Source organism: Echinococcus granulosus (assembly GCF_000524195.1).
Source record: "Echinococcus granulosus chromosome Unknown EG_S00048, whole genome shotgun sequence".
Taxonomy (NCBI): domain Eukaryota; kingdom Metazoa; phylum Platyhelminthes; class Cestoda; order Cyclophyllidea; family Taeniidae; genus Echinococcus; species Echinococcus granulosus.
Genome location: NW_020170428.1, coordinates 416,710 through 434,404, shown reverse-complemented (window position 1 = coordinate 434,404; position 17,695 = coordinate 416,710). Strand labels below are relative to the sequence as shown.

The following is a 17,695-nucleotide window of genomic DNA, read 5'->3' as shown; positions in this document are numbered from 1 at the left end:
TCAGCACTGGCAATTTCGGTGCAGGGCTTTGCAGTTGTGCAGCTCCTTGAAGTCTTTTATTTTCTGTCCGTGAGGAATGTCCACGAAATTGCACTTAACTGACCGATTCCCACTGTGCAGAAAGTTAGGAAACTATTTTGATGTCGGAATGGATTCTATTCGTCATTAAGTTAGAAAGAGTGAATGTCCTCCTGGTTGCTGAGGTTTTATCCCTTTCTCTAAAATAGGATATAAATTTTTTCGTCCCTTCACATTAAAGTATTACAGTGGATATGGTATATGAATGAAGGACCCGTTTTTTGTCCACATAATGGAAAACGGACGATAAAACTTTATCTTTGAAGTATTTTTTTTGTTATGCTGCACGTCCGGCTGACCATTTATCACCTATTGCATTCCTGATTAGTGGTGCGAACGTGATTAAGTGTTTAATGGATGATTGAGTGTCTCAAAGTTACTTTATTTTTCTAAAAATTAATGACGAGAAGCATTCCAACACCTTATCTGGAGTTAAGCGCGAAGGTTTCTTATTAATTCACTAAGTGCTTTGAAGACTAAATGAGGAAGGATGAATCGTGAATATCTTGTCAGGTCATCATATAATTCACGACTCTCCTCACGATCCCATTCGTTCTCGGCCATTACAACGTGTTCAAGGCTTTCAACATTACATACTCATGAGCTAGAAGCAGCAATCACTGCTTTTTCCCGAAATTGAAACAACATTTGAATCCATAGCCCGAGAAGCACCGCTTCTGTATTAGCGTGTCCACAGTTTTGCAGTGGGGCGAGAGAAAGAAAACAGGATTCTACACCTGCTTCTCCTTGTCACTCTCTTCCCATTCCCACGCTGATTTTCCGTCCAGCTGCGTTCTAAGTTCAAGGTTCCATTTGTCCAGTTGATATATGCAGATAGCTTCATTTGTTTACTTTATTCCAGTCACCTCCATAGTGGATGCTGCTGGATGTTTAACAACCGTTGTCACTTCGGTCGCTGAAGGCCTTCTCATGAAACTCGAGATTGTGGTTATTGGCCAAAGGGGAGGCGATCTTAATGGCCCTTCTACACTGTGCCTTGTCTGTGTAACGTTAGGATGTGGCGATGGGCCAAAGGAATTAGGATAGTTGTCCTCTCAGACCAGATCCATTTGCCATTGTCACGAAGGTAGCGTTCACACTCTCCTCTCAAGTGGTAGTAAGTCATGCCAGTGCTAGAGTGGTGGGTATGAACACTGCCGAAAGCAGCCCTGTTGTTGATTGAACAAGAAAAAAGAAATTAAAGTCACCAGTCATTTAAATTTTCTTTTTTTTTGCTGAAACTGTCGACTGGCCTTTTTAACAGGAAAAATTTGTAGCATTTGAGGCTTTCCAGACTTAAATAAACTAAGGCGGACTAATGGGAAAGAGCGGGGAGGCTATGTGTATGACCAGAAGGGTGTTTGTGTGACCTCCAAAGGCTCAAGTAACCGCGTAGTTAAACGGTACATCTTCCTCTCCTCGTGGCTACCCTTCTCTCTGGGTCATTTTAAGTCATACTGTAAATTGTAGCCAATCGCGAGACAGGATTGGTGATGAACCGAGGGAGAAGGGGGAGGGGGAGGGGGAGGGAGAATGTCACCTTTTGGTAGTAATACAAGGTGTAGGTCTGATCCGCCTTCCTGATTAATGCGTCCTCTGCAGGATGGACTATGTAAGGGTCGAACTTATCTGATAGGGAGTACGAAGAAGTGCAAGTATTCTTCAGCAGGCACATCCCATGACTTGGCGAATCTGATCTTGTTCCATCCGTGGTCACTTTGTAGACCTCAAAATCGAGTATTATATGAAGCAACCGCTGGCTTACCCCTCTTTGAATGAGTCTACCGAAATAATCATCCACTATAAATAACTTCTTTCTGTCTAGTAACAAGATGATATCTGGATACTTTTCTTTACTGGTATCGGATTTGTTTACCTCTGACACCGGTGTAGGTGCAGGGAGTGGAAAAGCTGGGTAGTTAAATGATCTTTTTTGAACAATTTATTTCCCTTTTTTGTGATACTGATATGTCTCTCCCAACAGATGTTTATACAAAGACTAGCAAAGCAAGGCTGGCAGCGGCAATGCAGTTACTTTCTACCGAAAGGGGGAAATGAATAGGGAATGCTGAAGTAGTGGACGCTGTGGGGTGGAACAGCCCCATCGTTTGGAATATGCCCCAAAAAGCGGTGTACCAAATGAAGGTTTTAAGCTACCTTTGAAGGTGTTATAAGGGACATTTTAGAGTGAGCCTACGTAGTCACTGTCCTTGGTTAAAGTGAGAAGAAATATTAAGATGCCTCCAAAATGGAGGGTAGAGTTGCATCCTTTTTTTCATTTCCCCACCATTCCAGCAACAGTTGCGTTCCAACAGAGGCGGGGCGAGGAGCGATGTGACCGGTAAAATGGGTGGGGCACAGTCTACCACGTGTAGAGACAATGGTGTGAGAGATTGAAAACTATCCTAACCTAAATACTAAAGCTGAGAGATACAACTCTTATTCTGCTTAATTTAACAAATCTTTTGAACAATTAGTGATGCGCCTCGATGCGTTGCTGATTTCTGGAGGAGGTGATGATGTTGCTTATTGAATCTACAGTGTACCTCCTTCTTTTCTTCAACATAGCAAGACATATCCTTGAGGGGGCCAAAGTTGTAACTTAATGCGTTTAAAAGTGCCTCCTGGCCGGAATAGTTAAGACTTCAACATGGGTGCCTTGACTGTCGACAGATCTGGAGAGCCTGGGGCGCAGAGTGTGCGTACGTGACTGCTGCCTGGCTGGGACTGGCCGGCTATTGACGACATGGAGATTTGTCCCATTCTTGCGTACTTATAATGTTTTGATTAGCCTTGGCCTTACTGGCCTTAAGTAAATCACTTTCACGTGAATACCAGCCAGTCATGAAGAAGTGACCAAAGTCGATAATTGCAAATGTTTTGGAACGTTTTAGGAGTGAAAACCACGTAGAATGGTCTTCATTACTTGCATTTCCGCTGCAGCTACCTTCAGCTTATTTTATTCTTATCGTGGGCTCACCTTCAAGAACAAAGAGGGAAACCTTTCAGTCGTACCTTTGACAGACTTCAAAAATTCGCATCAGCCTCCCACCTTTCGCCCCAAAGCCCCATTTTTGAGAATTCTACGCTGCCGGCGCCGTTCAGAATGCCTAGTCGGAGATAAAGGAAAGTGGGACTTACTTTTCTACTGGAAAAATAAGTGAAGAGGAAAGTGAACCGTTGCAACCTCCTATGGCATGTCCTGGAACCAATTCTAGGTTGTTTCTTTTGGCTCGTAGAAAACCCTGCGGAAGGCTGGTGGAAAGTTTAGCCTTTCTGATTTAATTGATGCATAAAGTGATGCGGTGTAGACGTAAATGTTTGCACTGAAACGCGAGGATAGACCATGCTCACGCGACACTCTAGGACTATTTCCAGTTTGAGATCCCTCCTTCTCTTCCTCCTCCTTGTCCTCGTCTTCACCGTTTGTATTCCCTTGCCATCAGACTGTCTGCACTTGTCCGACATCCATTTTGTCTGGAAAAGTTGGTGACCGATTAACTGGGCGGGGAGTCCCTCCTTTGTAAGTATGTAGCTAGACAAATTTTCGTGTACCTTAGGGGAAAAATTTTTCAACTTTGAACATCAAGTAGGTGTTAGCAAAGGTATGACCTTTCAGAAGGCCAGAACTCCACATATACCTCCTCAAATAAGCATTAAAAATTGGTGGTACTGGGGACGCAAAACCTTAGTGATGAGGCAAAAAACTCTGTGGCGCGTCCACTCATCAATCAAGTCGGTCATACGCCATAATTGGACGGATGGAGCTAATTTGTAATAATCCGGATTCATTGGACAACTTTGTCATTTTTACCTCTTGGTCTTGGAGTTGTAAAAAAGAAGAAAAAGAATGCCTTTTGCTCTGTCATTTGCCTTGCAGGCTTTTACTTTAAGGTTTAAAAAAGCCAAGGGTATTGTGTTCGCGAATGTGTTGGGCAGTCCTCCGTCTTGCCTTGGGCTTTGTCCTCAGCACTCCCCGTTGCAGCGGACGCACCACAATGAACCCTTTCCATGCGTTCCCAACGATCTGGTGAAATTTTCTGGCGTCCTCCATCCCGAAGTGGCTAAGTTTCCACCACGAGGAGGACATAATTACCTTCGCTGTTATCCTTTCTTTACTTTAGCCCTTCGTAACAGCGGAGACGATTCAACGCGAGTTACCACCCGAACAGGCGGAGTACTGTCTGCAGAAGATGAAGCCCTACAGTGGTAACGGTGCAGTTCCCGGCGCTCTCGATTATAGTGACTTTTCCAACAAGATCTTCGGTGAGACTGACCTTTAGACAATTGCAGAAGAGAATTACAGCCCTACCGTCTATCTCTGTACGCCTCTGCAGAATCGATCTCAGACAGCGTAACTGCCCCATCGCTTCCTCTTCCTTCTCCTTTGCTACCCAAATTGAGCCTCATACGTCCCGTTTTTCTCCTTCTCCTCAGACGCCTTCCTTTTTAGTGCTTTCGTTTGACCATTTAAAGGTCATTATTTGTTTTTTTTTTCGGGCGCTTTGAGTTCACATATGCTATGCAGGCCTACTGTGAGGGCTGTTATTAGCCAGTGCATATACACGCGAGTTGAAGGAAATCTACATCCCTCTTAACCGGATTGCTTATTTCTCTTACCTTCTTGATGCGAGTTGGGACTCCTGAAAGCTGTTAAAATTGTAGAGGGATGAGTGCAAAAAGAAAAAATGAATAGACAGAGAAATTGGTGGGCACAGAGTGGATAGAAGTACACCGGATGGATGAATTCAAAACACTTCCCCCTCGGACAATAACTACATTCTCGGGTTCCGTGAGGAGACATTCAATGGCCAAAATGACAACAGTTGTGAATCATTCAGACACATCCACTATGAAGGTGACCGCGGTGTCCGTGCAACGATACAGGGGATCAAGTGAGCAAATGACGCCATCTCCACGTCTTGACTAGACGAGAGAACCCAGAACTCAGCTGGACGGACTACCAGCGTGGGAATGGGGACAGAGTGCAGAATCTTGCTCTTGTGGGGCTAATGGCTTCAGTAGTTCCTTGCTTAAGTAGCTCTGCCTTTCGGCAAATATTCCAACCAATCGCGGTTATCGAATCTTGAGCGGTAAGAGGCCAGGTTAGCTACCTCCTCGAAGACCATATGTGGTGAAGTAACTAGTTGTTCAATTGCATATTTACCTACATGAACCTTCCAGCTACCACAATTTGTTCCTCCACCTTCAGCCTTCTACATTGATGATGGGCTATTTGGTGTCCAGGTCAGACTAGCGGCGTGACAAGAATACCTCCATTTGGATGTGAGGAGGTGTTCACACCAGCCCCTAAAACGGAACACGGTAAATTCAATCGGTAGGCGGAAATACACATCTGGGAATTTGTGAACAAAAATTCTAATTAGGGAGAAACAGGGAAGACGGTTTTGCAAGTACACTTTTAATGACTGGCTGGATAGCTCTACTCTTCAAGGATGGACATTCATCTTCCAAATGCATTGAACTGATATTTAACTATTTAACCGGTTACTAGTTTGAAGGAGTTTGTGAAGAAAGCAAGCATTTCCTTAAACGGTTAACCAGCTTTATCTAGAGAAGGCAAATCCTTTTACCAAATGTAACACAGTGGATGGACTCTAGGAGGGCTCTCCATGCGGTAGTGGAAGCGGAAACCACACAAACGACAAAAGTTAAGTAGGAAATGAGGGTCAGGTGAAGCAACTGCATCTGAATTGTTGAATGAATTATTGGTAGTCTGATTGGGAGAATGGAAGAACAAATAAATGGTTTGTTTGAATGGGTAGGCAATGAGTTCAAGATAAAATCATCACCTAAGAGGTAGTATCTAATTGCCTACTTTCATCTTTGTTACCTTCTAGGGTTATACCAAAACGATTTCTATGAAAATATAAGAGGTGAGAGAGTCATGTCGCCGCCGTAGGTGACAATGGACACTTCAACAATTTTCATTTTTTTAATTTCGGAAGAAACGCACTCAATGGAACGCTGAGGGACTTCTAAATACTGTAGGGGAAAGAAATAGTGTGTTAAGTGCTTGTACAGTTCATCCATTTAATTACACAGGCCAAACAAATGGTCGGGCCACAAGAGAGCTTTCTTCCCACTGATCAAGTGACTAGTCCTAGATGTTATCCAAGACAAGGAGGCTATTCTTTCACTGGTTTGAATTTAGCAGAGTTAAGCGGATAGATCTAACTCGTAGTTGTTTGCCTTCAGCAAGTGGACAATTCGCAGTGAGCACGCACGCACCCATGCCTTACAGTGTATGCATCTTAAAAGTACTAACATTTTAAGTACTTGCAGTGTGCCATGCCAAAAAACATACGTGCACTTCTTCTGACCACATAGAACTCTAAACGAGGAAATATTTTAAGGTGCATATGATTTAATAAGGTAGTCATTGCACCGCATAGGCGGCAATGCAGTACACGCCTTACCAAGCACATGGAAGCTCCCATCAATGCTTCAAGGAAAGCTGAAGTCTAAGGGGGTCCCTCTTCATGGATGGTTGAACTGGTGAGCACCAACACGAGGGGCCTTAGAATCGCATCGGCCTATCAAACACGCTCCAGTCCTAAGCCTTGCACCGATGACAGTAAAAAACCGGGACACAGCTGCAAAAAGTTAGAAATTGCAAAACCGTTTCGACCTACGCCCCACATTTGAAACTAACAAAGGCGGCTGGGAATGGAGAGTTGATTGCCATCTAAAAAGGTGCACCTTGCGGAAAAAAAGCAGGCTGTGCCAACGAGACGATATTCATTCCGCATTGCTGCCTAGGAAGCATCTACATCACTCAAGGAGTAACATCCGGCACAACCACAGAACATAAAAATACCACTGTGGCTAAATCAAACACCAACCTACTTATGGTCACATAAGTAAACAACAAAAACAAACAGAATGCAAAATAGGCAAATCATTGACAACGGTGCACAATTTCGCCTCTTTTCAAATAGGTAAAGAGAAATTTTGGCCTTTTTACAGAGGATGGGAATTGATATATCCAGAGAGCATGAATTAAAGGGATAACAAATGTTAATAAGTGTTTATGAGAAACAGCCAACAGTACAGTCCAACAGAATATGGGAGGACAAAGAAGAAATGAAGTTATTATGCAGGAAATGAAATAAAAGAGAGATTCATTGAGCTGAGTAGCCATGACGGGTGTTGAGGTGGAACTGAACAGAAGCGAAAACGAGAACAAGGAGGTAAAGACCGGCGGCGATGAAGCAGTTAGTAGAGACCATAGCAAACTTCTCGTCAATGTAAGAGGGGGCAAATTTAGTGCTCTCCCATTCCTTCATGTCAATAGGGATGTCATCAACAAACGCAACGGCGTTAACACGGGTGAACACGCCCATAAGAACCTTCAAAAAAAGAAATTTGCAGGAGAAATAAAAATCAAAATACCTAAAACCATATATGAAGCACTGAAAAATAGCAGGATGAGACAAGAAGCATAACTCCAACAAAAAGGAAAAAGGATTACTCCAGAAGTGGTGAAATAGGCGAAACTCACAAGCATAATTACGCCCCATACACCCAAAATCATGAGACACGCCGAACACTTTTTTCCTAACAAAGGAGCCATTATGCAAATGCACAACAGGCGAAGCAGGCTATTCACCAACTCCGAAAGGTAAAATATCGGCAGTATTATTATATATAGATAGTTTGTAACATTGGTCTAATAATGATGATAAAAAGTGTAGCGATTGTTTAGAGATGAAATAATAGCTGAATAAAGGCTTAGTAAGAAAAATCAAAATGCACAGAACATCGAATATAAAATGGGGTATTGAACATAGTGTTATGCATGTTGCACAATACTATGAAAAACAATATATTGTCTACTGGACGTAGTTACTAAAATTAAAAGCACCCCATGCCTGGATTTGGAGCTTTATGAGGGTTAAGTGATTTAGCATGACCTACTCGAAACTTGTGTTTACTTAACAAAGATTTATTCAAGATACTTATAAATACAAAAAAATTAACGTTTTAGTTTTTCTGTATATTTTAATTTGCCAAACCTGTGTAAGTCCTTAAACTGCAGCACCGAGCACAGTTGCAAAATATCGGTCATGTCTGCGTTCTTTCGGTTATTTTCAATGAAAAATAAAGGGTTTTTTAAGCTTATGAAGTTGTAGTACGATAGTGGTTTATCCCCTGGTTCTGGTGAGGGGCCACCTTTTGCTTTGAGTTAGCCCCCTTGTACCTCGCTAGGTAGGCTGGCCTTTTGGGCCATGACAATAGCCCGGACACCTTCTCTGAGCTAAATATATATTCTTCCCGAGTATTGAAATTTCTTTTGCATTCAGAAAGTCTTAAGACGTTACAAAGTTTACTATGATCTGCCTGAAAACTAAATAGGATGCAAATTATCGGCACAGTTTGAGTTTCTTGATTCTTAGAAAGTTTTTTTTAAGCAAAAAAATTCGTAAATGTTGTTGTTAAGACGTAAATGCCTGCTAGTACCTCAGTTTATTAGCTTTTTTTTGAAATTCGACATTTGAACGTGGCTTTGGTCTCATTGCATCAACTGAGTCTTGACATGTGATTTTTTGTAACCTTTCAGAACTCTGTGCCTTTATTTTGGAAACTTCTTGTTTCTTTTTACCTTATTTCCTGTTTGTCTCGTAAATGTTTGTCGTCCACCTTTGGTGTGTTTGAGTCGTCTTCTTAAGGGCGTACACATATCAAAGTGGCTATTTATTCATTCGCATGATTCACTAAGTATGGTTCTCGCAAAATACTTTTTTTGCCGCAAACACTGCATCGGACCCTTAAGTATAGCAACCGTGTATCTTTGCTTGTGTTTAAATCAGGATTTCAAGTCGGATTCTGCACTGCTTTATGTGCATTATCCAATACTTTGTGCACTCACAACACGCACTTTATAGTTGTCAAGTTTCATATATTTCAATTTACTTTCTTCCGCATTTCTAGCTTCAACGCTTTTTTAAACTTTTTTCCTAATATCGTTTCGTTTTTCAGGGGGACACTGCAAGAGCCAAACGAATGCATTCACTTCTTATGCAATGGAAGTAAGAACCACCCAACCCATTGCGCTTCCAGTTATCTATGACTGTCGAGAGGACTTTTTGTCGCATTTTGCTGGTAAGGCCTTTTCTACCTTCGAGGCGTTCAGCAAGGAGCTGCAGGCCTTCGAAGATGCCACGGGGATGCAGTACATGATGAAACGAACTTGCCTCTTTAACGAAGGCACTCTTGGCAGAGAGTACCTAATTTATCGATACATGCATTATGCTTGTGTCCGCCACGTTCGCCCTGCTAGCAAAATGGGTCAGAGGTTGGTGTTGTCTCTAATTTTTACCACTCTCAGTGGTGCTCGATAAATTGGGTAAAGGGCATTTCGAAAGGTGCTTTAGGCACACCTTTTTGTGGAGGCAGCTTGCGTAGGGTCGGTGGCGAATGAGTTTGGGAGATTAATTACAGACATTATGCTTCAAACATTACATTTATGACCAAACTTGGAAGGTCATTTTTTGTGGTTGAGCTCGAACTTATAGAAGTAGAGGCGTTTTCGGTCTGTTCATTTGCTGAATAAATTTGGTTCAGCAAATTCTCGTGCCCTGTTATGTGCCACTATGTACGCGAATCCTCCTCATATGGTGTTTTAGTTTGCGATCCCGCAATTTTTCTACACTTTGGGTCTAATTTTGTATGCAGCTTTAGAATATGCCTTTTTTCCAGATAGCATTCTGTGTGAAATTGGGTTAGCCTCCATGGACAATTTATGACGGGAGTATGATAAGTTTATGCTTGTCTGGAGTTCTTCACTTTCGAAAATGTCATTTTATCTATGGTATTTCCTTGAAAATGAATACAAATGAATAATCTTTCACAAAACCCACCTTTTTACTATGCTAGATCCAAGCTGCCTGTGAATTCCACCTTTTAGAGCACTTTACCACTAAAAGCATGCAACTTAGTCTTAGCCATCTCTGTTTCTATCTCTTATTACCCAGTTACCACTTTCATGCAATTGACATATGCTAATAAGTCGTAATCCTCGCTTGGGGGTCTACCGTCAGGTAGTGATGAAGCCAGACACTATTGCCTCCTCCCATCTCAAAATTCAAATCCTACCGGTTCAGATTTGCGTTGCCCTGTAAGCTTAAGAGGAGAACTTTCTTGCCATTGACTGAGTGACTAGTCCTGATTACTTTTTAATAAAAGCTTTTTCTTTCACTCGTTGCCTGGCCTTTAACAAGTCGTGATGATTAATTGCCTCTGCATTTTACACACTAACCAGAATAATTTTTATGTTGGGTAGTGGAACAGTTGGTAAATCGTTCAGGTTATCCAACGGTATTTTCTTTCACCTCGTGAATATTGAAATACAAAAACTGTTTCTCGTCACAAGTCAATCAGTTAGCAAGCAGTCTAGAAAGGGTATGCTCCTGTAAAGGGGATGATGCTCCTCCAGATTTGTTGTCGCCTGCTATGCACGTGCTTAGTAGCTTCGGCATCACCCTTTCCAGTTGATGTGGGTGCAAATTGGTGGTTCCAGTACCTCTCATGTTACCCATAAACTAAAAGTTGTTTTTGACAAGGTAACCGCAAATGTCACTTTCAACAGCAACGCGTATCTCTGTTCTTATCAAGGATAGATGATTTTACCGAACGTGGCTAGAAGTCTCCATGTCTCCGATACCGATGTTAACTTGGCTCGTAGAGAAAAGAAACTAATCGTAACTGCCTGGTTTAACCGGCATCTCATAAAATGGTGGCTCAAAACTGAAGGTAGTAAAGGGGATAAAAAAATTGTCTCGTGAGCAAATTTGTCCATGTCTGCGCTTCACGACGCATGGATATGAGGAGTTGTGCGTATTTCACCTGTTTGCAAGTTTTGTCGAAAGTCGCATGGAATTTTTTTCTGTATTGATAGGCGGTTTTCGCAACCGTATCAGCTGGTTTGGTTTGGAGTTTTGAAAGGACAGGCATCGATGAATTTTACGTATTACTGACACATGTGACAACACGACGACCTTTAGTTTTCCCCTGTTCCCACCTTCTATATGTTTTTGCTAAAGATGCTTCAATACGCATTGTGCGGAATGGCATCTCCATATGTGGCTTGGCTGTTACATGGGTGGCGGTGCGGTGAAATGTTATTAATGTCTTTTACAGCTTTTGAATGACATTTTCCCTTCACCGATGCCTCAAAAAAGCATTCGTCTGGACAATCAGTTTGTTTCCTACAGGAGTGTTCTGGCTGTAGCTAACTAAATATGCGGTTTTCACAATGGGGGGCGTAGAAAGATCACACGTTAATCAACCATGCCTTTGCCACTTCTCTTCCCGCTTCTAGATCCGGTGGGACGCACTGTCAAGCCTACTTCTCCGTCGGCACTCGGAAGCACAAACTCTTTGTGCGCCATTACGACATGCAGCACAATCATCCCGCTCACATGGACCCCATGATCGAGGTGCCACCTCCTGCGCATTCCCAAACCCTCTCGTCCCTCCCTCCTCCTCCCCGTCCTCTCTCACCTCCACCCTCTTGCACCGTTGGGAACGACGCTGCCGCCACTGCCACGGTGCAGGATTCCACTGCGGACTTTTTGCGCATTTTCCACAGCCTCTCCTTTGTCTCCTTTGCGGAGTTGCAGGCGAAAATGGAGGAGTTTCAGCTTGCAACGGGCAATCGCTATGTTAAGACAAACACTCGGCGTCTACCCTTGGGGTCGCCATATGCTGAGACACTTGTATACAGCCATCTGGTATACATCTGTTATCGCTATGGCAACCAGGTCAGTGAAGCAAAACAGCGCAGGCTGCAGAGGTGAGTTTTCACTGCACCATCTCTTGAAATGTGTTAATCTGGCTGACCATATGAATCAACTAGGCCAATTTCTACCACACTAAGGGGAATTACGTAACAAGCGATCTTGGTATGTGCAAAATCCAATAGGGTCCATCCATCAAAGTCTATGCTTAACACGTTTGAGAGGACTCAGTTGTGCTAGCTTTCATTGTCGCATGGAACCAACTTCATGGTGGATGGGTGGTCATTAAGTTGGGTTTTCGGTAGTCTGTTTATATGCATTATTCGCCTAGACACTGGTAGAATGTATTGCTGCAGAAAGGTGGGTGGATGGTTCACTTCAAATGCCGAATCCGGATTCTCGCAGGCTGTGTTTGCCTGTACGCATGTAGTTCGGCTAATCGTGTATCAGGCTCAGGTGATTTAGTTGCTAAAGTTGGATTTCAGTGGTGTTTGTGGACGACAAGCGGTCAATGGATATCAACTGTTGATTTTTTATAAAAGAAGTGAGAAAGAAGCTACCATAGAAAGCGTCTTAAAGCCGTGTCCGTTGGGTGTTTCGTGCACAAGGAGACAAGAGCTGGGGCAGTCAACTTGAGTAAGGCATTTGGTCTGTGGAAGCCAAGATACAACCTGGCCCTTGCTACCCGCTTTCGTGCCCCACGTTACCTTTCGAACCGTCCATTTAAACATGCCTGTGAAATGTCAGAGTGACGACTATGACTTGGATTTTGGAGAGGTGCATGAATCCTCTTATGGCTGGGATTCGTCGCATGTGGTATAAAATCTTGCAAAAATGCAAAGTCGTTTCTCCTAACAGGTCTGCAAGTTGGCAAACAATCGAAAAACAGTGCGTGAAAGATTTGTAGGAGCTGCTATGGGGCCAGCGCATTTCCCATTCGCTTCACTGCGTCCCACTTTTGCTTGGCTACAGTGTTTTTTTGTTTTTATTATTGTTTAATCGCTTGTGTAATCCTGGTACTGCTTCACTGCTGATCAAAAAATCGGCTCGTAAATATTGGATGCTTCCTGCCAATTGCATTCCGACGCACTTCCTAGCGAATGAAATCGGGGTTGCTTTGTGTCGTAAGAAGCTATTTCTGAAGTAACCGCTGGTGGTGCGGCCAGGCATACGAGCTAGGAAGTGAATTTATTTTTGCTGTGTAGAATGACTGAGACACAGAAGAAAGGCTTCTGTGTCGCCGTTGTAGAGGTCGAATCACGGACAGCTACGAAATCTGCGCTTTAACCTTATGACATAATCATCTAAAAGAGGTCTTAAATCCACTTTCGTCTCCTTCGCAGAACTTCAAAGATTGGCTGCCGCAGCAAGATCTACTTCTACTCCCAAGACAACCAACTTCACGTGCGTCGTTACGACTTCCGTCATAATCACGAGGTCCGTCCAGATTTGGTTCACTTTCCACCGAAACGCCGGCGAACGCGGAAAGAGAAGGAGGCGGAAGAAGCGGCTGCGGCAGCAGTGGCATCTGCTTCTGCCACATCCATTGGCGCTACTGTTTGTGGTACTGACGCTGCTCCTTTGGCGCTCTCATCGGGGATGGTGAAACTCGACACTGTCACTCGAGCGTCTCCTAGTGGTCTCTTCAGACACCCTCCGAGTTTGAACCTTGCTTCGGAAGAAGTCGATGAAGATGTGGAGGAGGAAGAAGTGGACGAAGACGACGAATTCGATGAAGACGATGATGATGAAGACAATGACCTACCTCAGCTCTATCTACAATCGAACGGTTACGGGCATCAAAATCTCTTGGAGGGTGAGTTTTTTGTTTTATGAAGAGAACAAAGAATTGAATTGCCACTCTTTTTTGTTAGATGACTTCCGATCTGTTTTTCCAATGCACGACTTCGAGATACCTCTACAACCACAACAGTCGTTGGATGCCAGTGGTTGTTTCAATCTCCCTCCGGGTGCTTATCACCTCTACGGCGGAAGTCTTCCAACATCACAGGCAATCGATATGTCGGCGGAGGACTTGGTACCTATGGGACATTGTGATTTAGAAACTGAGGAAGAAAATCTGTCTGTGGAGACGCCGAGGTCACTGTCCCGAGAGCCTCTGGAGGCGATGCTGCCATCGCGCTTGGATCCTCAGCTCCAAAGACTAGGTGAATTAGCCAGCAGTTGCGGACCAATCCGATTTGCAAGTCGGTTGAGGGAACTGAAGGCTCTTGGTGATAAGTGGACGCGGGAGAATGAAATCTTAATGCTTAAAAGTCGGAGGTTTGTTTGAACCGAGGCAGCGATTGTCGAGTCTTCCCGATTCCCCTTCCCTCCACTCACAATCCCTTGTATAGAAATGAGTGTGGGACCTTTGTTTGACCCGCTGGTTCTATTTTTTATTGAGTTTGTTTGAGTATGCACTGTAACGTTGGTGATGTTGATGCGCGGGTGTTCTCGTACGGAGTGGGTTCTCTTGGTGGTGCCTTCCGGGGGTGGCCGAACTCAGTGTTCATCGCGTTGGTGGTGCTGATGCCCGCCTCCTGGGGTGAAGTGCGGCATGCCCGGTGAGGTCTCGGGTTACCTGTGCGAAATCTCGGTGTAGTTGGGGCTTGTCTAAATTTTTCAGCATAATCAATAATAAAATGGTTTTCCTCGTAGCTAGTCCTAGCTTCCCAAGGGTAGGAAGTAGTGAGCATTAAAGGTAATAAGGTTAGTTCGCCGTGTTTTACTATATTGCCATCTAGGTCGTGCCATTCATAACTCAGAAGCGCTTGCCATAATCTCTTGGCCAATATGAGGTTGCTTGTTGGCATTACGTGCTTGTATTTTTTGGCGCAGGACATAGAATGTGCACCGGTTCACAAGACTTCATTACCTCGAGGCAAACAAGCCCAAGTATAAGCATTGCATAATTTGCAACTCAAGACCGTTTGCCTAGTGCCTTTTTTGACATATCTTCCCGTGCTAGACTTCAAATCCTTGCTTATTTTACATGCATTGATTTGGCGTTTGCCAATTACTTGCAGTTTTTTCGGTGCATACCTTTTTCGCTTTTTCTGTGTGTGATCGTGTTCTGTTTGCTTTTAACTAGTTGATTTCCGACGAATTCAGAGATTATCTGGGGAACCTCTTTAAAGCGCTAGAAAATTCAACAGAATTCTTAGATCATGTTTCGAGTCTGCATGAAGTACGTGTTAACGGCTAAATTTGTAACTCTTCTTATTCATGACTTTATGTACTTTCTAATCTTTAGACCGACTCCAGTGTCAACATATCACTTCTCTCAAAAGAAGTGAGAGAAAAATTAAACCTAATTAAATATGGAACAAAAAATTATTTCGTTGATCTTCTGAAATTAAAACGGGATAGTGAAGCTGGGGAAAAAGTTGCTATTCCCTCAGACATAGCCAAAGCGCTCGATATTGGTAATTCAACGGAATTCTCTGCTGAAGATGTAGAAACGATCTTAAAAATGGTATGTTATTATTACACTTTTTCCTATATCAATTACCGTGTTCAATCTTAAGAAAAATTCAAACTGTGTCAGGGCAGCTCAGTCTACATCATGTCGGGCTTTGCTTATTTTTCATCTAGCTACGAGAGCGTCAAGATGCCATCGATCGCGAGGAGATTGTCTTTCTTAATGAAGTTGAAGTGATGAAGGTACTGGAACGCTGGGAGGCCCATGTGAACGACACAACAGCCGTTCGTGAAAAGGTCCAACATGATTTTGAGCTTGCGAAGAAGAAGCACCCCAAACCCGGACGCTTCCATGAACCGGTAAGGCATACTTTTGTCTCTCAATCTTGGACACACTTTTTGCAAACTAAACCCAAATTTGATACATAAAGCCACTTTTTGAAGCGTTGATATCTTGGGACACGTAATCCATGCCTATTTTACCAGGGGAGTCGAGCCCAAGAACGAGAACAATGGCGAAAAGGAGATGATATGCCCGAAGATGAATTTGATCCGCGAGTGTTCTTCATAATGCATGGTTAGTCGACCTCTGTAACAACCATGTGCCTGCTCTTCTATTTCTTATGTCTACTCCTTCTGATTGATAGATTTGAACTCGGACGGTGTTTGGGACCCTGAGGAAATAGATGCGATGCTTTCTGCCCAGGTTGAATAGTTTTATGGTTTTTTCCTCTTTATCGGTTATTTAAGGTCATTGGTTTATGATTTCTTATGTGCCTCATATTAGCCTATGGCATGCTCTGGAAACGTGCCGTTTTTTTAGATTGGACAAATAGATGAGGATCGGCCAGAAAGGCAGGACGAATACAGGGTCCAAATGCGACGAAAGATGCTGGAGGTTATGGACCGTAATGGTGATGGATTGATTGATTACAAGGAGCATATGAAACACAGTACTTCGCCTGAGGGCATGAATGACAGTGGATGGGAGGTAGGCGATTTGCATAACTTTTTTGGTGATTTGATTAAAGTGGGGGACCTCTATGGCTTCCTTCTTATAAATAAAAAATAAATGAGGCCACAATCTTTCTTCTTTCGCTTCATTTCTAATTTCTCATAATATCTTCTGAATGATTGACTCCTTTCCTGTCTCAAAATCTCCACCCGTATTCCAGTCACAAAATTTGGAATTGAGGTCTTCGGCTATTTCTAAAGTCAAAACCCCCGCCCCTCCCTCTCTCGCTCCCTCCCTCCATGCTTTACAGGATTGCAAGGTTGATTCAAGAACGGCTGTGTCGCTGAATTTGGAATTAGTAGCAGTGGGGGGGGGGGGGGGGGCTAAGTTCTAACACCAACTGTTACACCATTCCAAAGTGTGTGTAGTGGGTGCTGCGTCTTGCCTCCTGGATGATGGACAAACCCACTTCAGTAAGCGTTAGGCATTAGCAATTAATGGTTTAAGAAGCCTTCTTCGCCTACTGAAGGGACGGATATCGATGGACGCTTGACGTCGGTGATTTTGACGACCCTTCTTTCATGAGCCCTCACAGTCCCAACCATTCGTTTCTCAGAATTATATGTGCACATCATCTAGCCTTTTCGTAGGAAATAAAACTTGTTAAGTGCTCCCCGCCCTGCATCGTCAACGTATCGGAGGTTTTTGAGATTAATGAGGGGGGGAGTTACTTTGTGCCGCCGTCATGATAGTTGAATAGGGGAAGACCTGGATAATCGGTGGAAGTACTTAACCCCCCCCCCCCAGTTTCACATCCTCACATCACCTCATAAGGGACTGATCCAGTTTATCTCTGCAGCGTAGTCTCTGAATTCAAGCCACTACAAATTGAAACGTATTCGAGCATCCAGCATCTTTTGTCTTCCTGGCAGCGTTCCAACCTCGCCTCTCCAAGGAGCCAAAGTAGTCAAAAAACGTGACTCCCTTTTTTTCAATCTTTCCAGCCTGACGAAGATGAGGACGAAGACTTGGACGATTTCGGCCCTTTTCCTACGGAGGAAGACCTTCGACAGATTTCCAAGAAGATTCATAACCTCGACGCCATGGATCCAGTGAGCTGATTGTTGTTTTGGAATTTCAATCCAAGAAGCCTTCCTCTATTGAACCCTCTGTCCTATTCTATCTTTACAGGACTCTAAGATGGTTCGGTACCTGCGAGAACGTTTCAATCGTCTACAACATGATATGAAACTCAAAAAACTAAACCCCTAATCCACACCCACTCTCGCCCCCTCACCCGCAAAGAGACAAAAATAGTCCCCTCTAATTGTTCTACGACGGAAGCAATAATCAGCGTTTCGGACAGATTTAATGGTTAATAGTGACAGGATAAGTGTGTGTGTGTGTGTGTGTCATGCAGGATTGGACAACAGCCAGGGAATGGAGCCACTATTGTACAGAAAAGTCCTCCGTCTGC

At 43.5% G+C, this 17,695-nt stretch overlaps 3 protein-coding genes across 3 annotated transcripts in view; 2 read left to right on the top strand and 1 right to left on the bottom strand. All coding sequences in view use genetic code 11, as the record gives it.

Annotated features, from left to right (window-relative positions):
• Positions 1–4,361, top strand: part of EGR_05954 (Alpha-actinin-2) — a gene marked incomplete at both ends in the record, with an annotated part of 18,603 nt that extends 14,242 nt beyond the window's left edge. Inside the window, one exon of the mRNA XM_024495203.1 lies at positions 4,203–4,361. Coding sequence (XP_024350422.1) covers positions 4,203–4,361 — 159 coding nt within the window. The remainder of the gene's footprint in view (positions 1–4,202) is intronic.
• Positions 4,362–7,223: 2,862 nt separating this feature from the next.
• On the bottom strand, positions 7,224–7,675 carry EGR_05953 (Ribonuclease kappa; the record flags this gene model as incomplete). The annotated part of the gene is made up of 2 exons (XM_024495202.1): positions 7,224–7,451; positions 7,604–7,675. 2 exons carry the CDS (start codon positions 7,673–7,675, stop codon positions 7,224–7,226), a joined length of 300 nt encoding a protein of 99 aa, XP_024350421.1.
• Positions 7,676–9,125: 1,450 nt separating this feature from the next.
• On the top strand, positions 9,126–17,490 carry EGR_05952 (Nucleobindin-1; the record flags this gene model as incomplete). Its single annotated transcript, XM_024495201.1, has 13 exons — positions 9,126–9,397; positions 11,423–11,896; positions 13,184–13,656; positions 13,715–14,123; positions 14,609–14,738; positions 14,935–15,030; positions 15,097–15,318; positions 15,438–15,623; positions 15,750–15,840; positions 15,911–15,969; positions 16,087–16,254; positions 17,223–17,330; positions 17,410–17,490. The coding sequence occupies 13 exons, from the start codon at positions 9,126–9,128 to the stop codon at positions 17,488–17,490; spliced, it is 2,769 nt and encodes a 922-aa protein (XP_024350420.1).
• Positions 17,491–17,695: the final 205 nt, after the last annotated feature.